This window comes from Schistocerca americana, chromosome 3 (assembly GCF_021461395.2).
Source record: "Schistocerca americana isolate TAMUIC-IGC-003095 chromosome 3, iqSchAmer2.1, whole genome shotgun sequence".
NCBI lineage: Eukaryota > Metazoa > Arthropoda > Insecta > Orthoptera > Acrididae > Schistocerca > Schistocerca americana.
Window position 1 is genome coordinate 866,354,452 of NC_060121.1, and position 6,653 is coordinate 866,361,104.

Here is a 6,653-nt window from a genome sequence, read left to right on the forward strand (position 1 = left end):
TGATTTTCAACCAGAAATTCATTAGAAGCAGAAAGTACATAATAAACTCTTGATGCCGTTTCTACGTTTTTAGAAAACAATAGTACTTCCATTATTTTCTTCTCAACTGCAAATCAGTAGTATAGTATTAAGTGATACTGTTAAGCTACATCAGTAGAGTCATTACACTGTAAGGTAAAAAATTGTAATGTTTCAGTCTTTCAACTAGATGTTCTTTCACATTCAGGGTCACTTCTTTGGTCCTACGCACCCTGGTGTTTGAAAGTGACGTTTTGTCCATCTTTCACTGATTACCTTCTCCAAAAACAATTTTGGTTGCTTTAAGAATGGAAGATTTCATTAACATCTCACCAATAGTATGAGGGTTTTTTGTCTTTGCTATTAAGAGAGAAATTTCATATAATGCTTCAATAACATTCTTGTTTCCCTGCTGAAAGATCTCAGTAGAGTCCTGTTTCACGCAACGTAAAAAAATTCTTTTTCCAACTAAAGAGTCTTTTGGTTTATTTTTCAATACTGGGTGAGCTGTTATGAGACATTCCAGACACAGGCCACAATGCGTTGTTACTGAGGACATTATGACACACAACACACTGTGGTAGTTTCATATGTCTCTTCCAATAAACCCAAATCCATATTATTATATTCTTCATTACACAATCTTCTTTTAGCAGCGATTTTCAATCAACATCCAGAACCAATAAAATAAAATTTACTTCTACACAGCCCAACAGGTGTAACATTGAGTTAAGAATGGAGAATACAGATTGAAGACTGTTGCGTCAGCAACATGTCAGGCAAAACTGATTCTGCCAACTCCACAAAAAATAGATTCACATAGTGTAATAAGGATATAAAAGTTTTGACTTGTCTGACAGCACATTTCTGCCTCCTTCTGTGTTGTCTGCACCTCCCCTCCCCCCTCGTCCCCCATAAATCTCTCTAACCTCTCAGGTTGGAAACCACTGGTCTAGATCATATGAAATCTAGCGTCTGCCCACTCCCACCATACACCTTACTTCTCACCACTGATGCTACCTCCTGCTATGCCGACATTCCCAACGTACATGGTCTGCTGTTGAACATTACCTTAGTCAGTGTCCACCTGCTTCTAAACCTATGATGTCCTACCTGCTCAATTTTATCAACTTCATACACACTAACAACTACTTTTACCTTTGAGGGGTAGACATGCAAACAGATTGCGGGAACAGCCATGGGAACCACGATGGTTCCTTCTTATGCCACTCTTTTCATAGCTCACTTGGAGGGGGCTTTCCTGGCATCCATAAACCTTTGGTTTCGTTTAGATATGCCGATGGCATTTGTGCCATATGGGCTCGTGAGACTGACTTGTTGAAATTTTTGAAATCTCCGAATAAAGTACATTCTCACAGTTAAATTTCACTGGTCCTATTCCAAATCTCATGCCACTGTCCTTGATGTTGACCTCATCCCCACTGAGGGTCAGCTAGCACTTACCTTTACAGTAAACCCACAGACAACAGTACTTACATTTGACAGTTGTCATCCTTTTCAGTCAAACATTCCCTCCCACACAGCCTTGGCATTCAAGGCAATGTACTTTTTCAGATGCAGATTCTTTATGCAGTACACCCCCATTCTCACTATGCAATTATACTGTCAGCCTGGTTCAAAATGAGATTTCCTGGTATTTCTGATCCTCCCAAAAAAAAAAAAAAAAAAAAAAAAAAAAAAAAAAAAAAAAAAAAAAAAAAAAACATACGAGTACTCTGTAATATCCTGGTCTTGAATGCATTACTCAGTTGCCTTCAAATGAGGCCCAGTCTTTGTGTGATTTTTGCCCACATCACCTGGATTCCCTCCCCCTCCCCCCCCCCCCCCCCCCCAATCTCCACACTATCCTGGTCAGACTCTGTGGTCCCTTCTCTACCAGTTACCCTACTCTGTAGCTTCTATCCCTGTTATGACCCCACTGTAAAACTTGTCCAATGCCTTCTATACCATCCTTGTGACTGCAAAACATATTATAAAAGGAAGAGCTTTCTGTGAAATGACACATCATATACCAGCTGTTATGTAAACACTGTTTGCCCTTCTACATGGGTATGAGTATCACCAACTTATCAATTAGGATGAATGAACACAGATGGGGTGTATATTGGTAACACACAATATGCTGTCCGAGAGCATATTCAACAACATGACAGTCACTGGTCTAGATTTACATTAGTTTCTGTGGTCACAGCATTTCTTTTCAGTAACAATTCCTCTTCTTTGCTCCCCTTTCTTTTTCTATACCTCCCCCCCCCCCCCCCTCGCCTGTCTACCTTGTATAATGAACATAGCTTTCCACTCTTGCACACTGTTTCTTTCAGTAATACGTCTTACACATTACCCTACCTTTTACCTTTATGTTCTCAGTTTTTCAAATACTGTCCAGTGAAGTGACAAACTATCATTCTTTCCTTCTCATCTCATCCAGTAAGTCTTCCCTGAGCTGGGGTTCTGGGCAACTTTTCCATAACTCTCCACATTTCTTAAACCTTGCCAGTCCTTTCCCTTCAACCCTGCAGCCAGAAAGAGGCACTGCCTCAAAAACATTGTATATTTCAATACCTTTCATATGTATTTTTTCCTCCCTTTGCTGGCTGAGTAAATTTTTTATCTATTCATATTATATTTTTGGACAATAATTGAAGTGACATAATGCATACTCTAAGATGTGTCACACTGGTTACTTGCAATAACTCCTTTTAATATGTATGAAATTAAGAGAGAGAGACCCAATCACACAACTCACAGAACCTTATTGGGTCATAGTTAGAAGATACAGTATATGTACAACAACATTTCCATTGTACAATGATTGGTTACTTTTCCCTCATTCTATTATTTCTATTCTTTCTAGGTCTTTCAGTACCACAATGATGCTGTAATTGGTAAATGGAAACACTCCAAACTTCTCTAAATGAACTCAAATTGAGTAGCCTATTTTGTCTTTTTCAGGTTCAGTTTCACTGTCACTGTTTAGTGATTTACTGATGGTGCTCTCCTCAGAGTGTACCAAGTTAGAAGCAAGAATAGAAAGGTGGTGAGGAAAATCGATACACAGCATAAAAATACTATCCAGGTACAAGTAGATAAAGACTGGAAATAAAGAAGTAAGCAATACAACATACCTGTTCAATGTATTTCTTCCATGTAGGCTCCTCTTCTTTGACAGTCAGTTCATTGTAGCCAGTCAGCTGCCTCCGAAGCTCTGCCTCCCGCCATCGGAGGCCAGTCCGAAGGTCGGTGCGCAGCCGTGCTGCCACCTCCTCAGTGCCGAGAGTGCTCGCCTCATTTGTTATGAGCCACATGTAGTGCTCATCCACCTGAGCAGTGGGGTAATAATAGCATAATTGTCGCCAGAAGCATTAAGAACTATTCATGCAAAGAAATTAAATGAAATAACAAATAAACCAATTAAATGAGTCACAAACTTCATATTCAAGCACAACTGCTCACCTCCCTTTAAAATTACAATTGCCAAGGAAGCTAGAGTTCCCATTCATAAAAGAAAACTGGGAATGGTAAAACTCAAACATTACATATTTAATATCAATTAATAGTGATCAATGTGAAATAAATAGTGAAAAGTGCGGGCAAGACAAACTACAAAAAGAGAAAAACATGCAGAGATGTTCATAAGGTTGACAAAAAATGCCAAAACAAGAGCCACACATTAGCTTAATATACGCTTTAAAAAATACAACCTAGGTGAATAAGTACAACACATTACACATGAAATTATATAGAGCAGGCGACATTCACAGCAAAAACCACGACGCTGAAGAGTGTACACTTCACAGACCATATAACATCTTTTGTTTTTATGCTGATGAGTTAATGCATAAGAATGATAATTTCGATGCATATATCTTATAGAGCTTATGTACTGAGTGTAACTTCCACTGAGTGTAACTTCCACTGGTTGCTCCCTCAATTTCCAGCCAAGTTGCAAGTATCTTCACCATAACTAAATTTGAGTAATTTGGGATGCAATATCTAATATTGTCATTAAAAACAAATTCATCATCTCTGGAAGTCTGCCTTCTCATGTTGAAGCAACCAAATGAGCAAGAAAACACAAGAGAGTACTAACACCATAAGACTCAAGTTTCTAAACACAAAAATGCACAATGTATGACTCATTGCCAATGACACAAAACAGACTGACAGTTCCTGAATGAAAAACAGACGATACTGCCTTCAATTTCTTCTAGTCTACAAAACAACAGCATAGTGGTATGTATGTTTTGCAATTCACAAATGAGTTTAGGCCCCTATATAAAAATAAAGTAAAAAAAAATTTACATTGTGCATCCAACTGTCCTACTGTAAACCACATAGGCCTAATATCACATACAAAGACAGCAACAAATGATTTGTCAAGTAACATAGAATCTGCTAAATGAAAATATTTATTCTACACATACATTCAAAGCTGTTTATACTTGGATTAACATTAAGTGGCAGTTTCCAGACATCTAGTTTTGTCTCGCAATAATGAAGAGTTCAATATACATTGGTAAAATGATAATGAATATACCAGGATGACGCTATTGATGGAATATGAAAACAGAAATAAACATTTATACGTTTGTGGACAGCTCAGAAGTAAATGCCTGTCTGCATATGCTGGAAAGCCATACTTCCAAAGCGCTCATAGCTGCAAATTTTCCGGATCACGTAAGAACTGAATGAAGCTGATACATGGGAGAGATGAGATTCTTCATATTCGCCACACAATGATACATTTTCAAATTCAGTGTGAGGTAGAAAGCTGTCACATAAAAATGGTTACTGAATGGAACTAACAGTACAAGTTTGGCGAGTATTCGAAAGAGACAAGGAAAGAATAGCACTAGCTACTAAAATTCATTGATACATCCAAATGTGTCTAAAGCTAACAGTTGCAAGTCTGTAATTACTGTCCGTTTTCTTTTCTTTTTTCGAGAAGAGCAGAAAAGGACGGAAAACTGTAAACACAGGAGTATGTATGACATACAGACATTGTATTCTTCTCGATAATCGGTTGATGACATTCGGCATGGCTGAATGGGATACTGTCAACGCACTAAGTGTAACGTTCCAATTCATGCTAATAGCTACAATATATGCAGCAGAGGGGCGCGTTTATTCATGGAGCGGCACGAATTTACCAGAAAATACGATTCAGGCGCAATTTCATCTTCTAAATTTCTTTTGGCTGCGAAGTGCGGTACTTAAAAATTCATGTACTCAGAGGGAAAACTTCTTTTAAAGTTTGGAAAAAAATTGCTAAAAACAAAGCTAACTACTATTCGGCAAAAATGCTACATATGCCGTACACAGACTTACTTCATGCATGTGCTCGATAAATTAACCTAGATTCGTGCTCTTCCTACTAATTTTTACTGTCAATCATATGCAACACATAAATCAGCATTGTTATTGATTAACTACAAATGCATGTAGACCAATAACTTTTGCGACACACTTTTTCACTGCTTCCCTAGCTGATACTGATGTCAACGAACGATAAAACGAAAATTATTTAAGCACGAAGTATTATTTTCAATAAGTGTGGCAAAAACTTTCACATGCACTAATCAATATCGTTGAGTCCTACTTCTGCCAGACCACTCACTTCACTTAAATTTATACTTCCACTTTCTGGGCTTCCTACCGAGTCTTCATAGCACTTGTCGGCACGTGCCTGCGACAGTTTCTCATACTTCGTATTATTACTATGTTTCATTTTCAGTGATACGGCTTCACCACACTACCTGCGTTTAGCTTTTACATGACAAGACCTCCACCGCAACACAGCTACACACCAACTAAACTTCGACGGGCTTCTGTACGGCACTTCGACATAAAGATGAACCACACACCCCATAACGGCTGATAAAAAATTTACTGCACAACTTCACTCCACTGAGTGTCAGACATTGAAAGAACACTGGCAAACTAATTGATACGTCGCTAATGTTTATAATTATAACAACAAACAATGTCGATTAAGATGAAGAAGCTCTAAAGTGTTGCACTATGGGTCATCTTTGTTACATGGGCTTTGGAACCCTGTGCAGCGCAGCTGCGCCAGCAGACGAAATTGATGAAACAGCTTCATAACCATTCACCGCCTCTTTCGAAGACTTGCCGACGTATGCAGGAGAATCTGCGGGTGAAGCAGAGACATGTAATTGAGAAGGAATTGTCACTTGCGCAGAATACATACGAATTTTATTGATGTAACGGGTCAGTTTCTTTTGTCGTCTCTGAACGACGGTTTTTGCCGCTTCTTTATTAATTAAGACCACAGCTATTTTACTTTCGATACGAGTTGAGACTTAAATATTTATTCGTATTCTATTACAAATCGTGTATGTTACAAGACTAAAAATGTTAGTGTACCGGAGACTGAATTTCTTGTACGACCCTTCATTGAGAAAGTAACTGTCAGCCACGTCAGTTACGAAAACATACGGCAGCGTTCACATGGAAAAGCGACAATTGCGCCCTACATGTATGCCACACTAACTGATAAGTTCTTAACAATGTATGCTTTGTAGCGCAGATATAAATATTATGTGTTCCATGCCAACTAAAGGCAGATTCATAGAAGCTATTTGAGAAAAATT

General features: G+C 38.4%; 1 protein-coding gene across 1 annotated transcript in view; it reads right to left on the reverse strand.

Annotated features, from left to right (window-relative positions):
* The window catches only part of LOC124605295 (calcium-transporting ATPase type 2C member 1), a 78,622-nt gene extending 72,788 nt beyond the window's left edge, over nucleotides 1-5,834 (reverse strand). The window contains exons 1-2 of the mRNA XM_047136876.1: nucleotides 5,657-5,834; nucleotides 3,165-3,359 (exon numbers count right to left, since the gene is read on the reverse strand). Of these exons, the coding sequence (XP_046992832.1) occupies nucleotides 3,165-3,359; nucleotides 5,657-5,767 (306 nt within the window). The 5' untranslated portion in view covers nucleotides 5,768-5,834. The remainder of the gene's footprint in view (nucleotides 1-3,164; nucleotides 3,360-5,656) is intronic.
* Nucleotides 5,835-6,653: the final 819 nt, after the last annotated feature.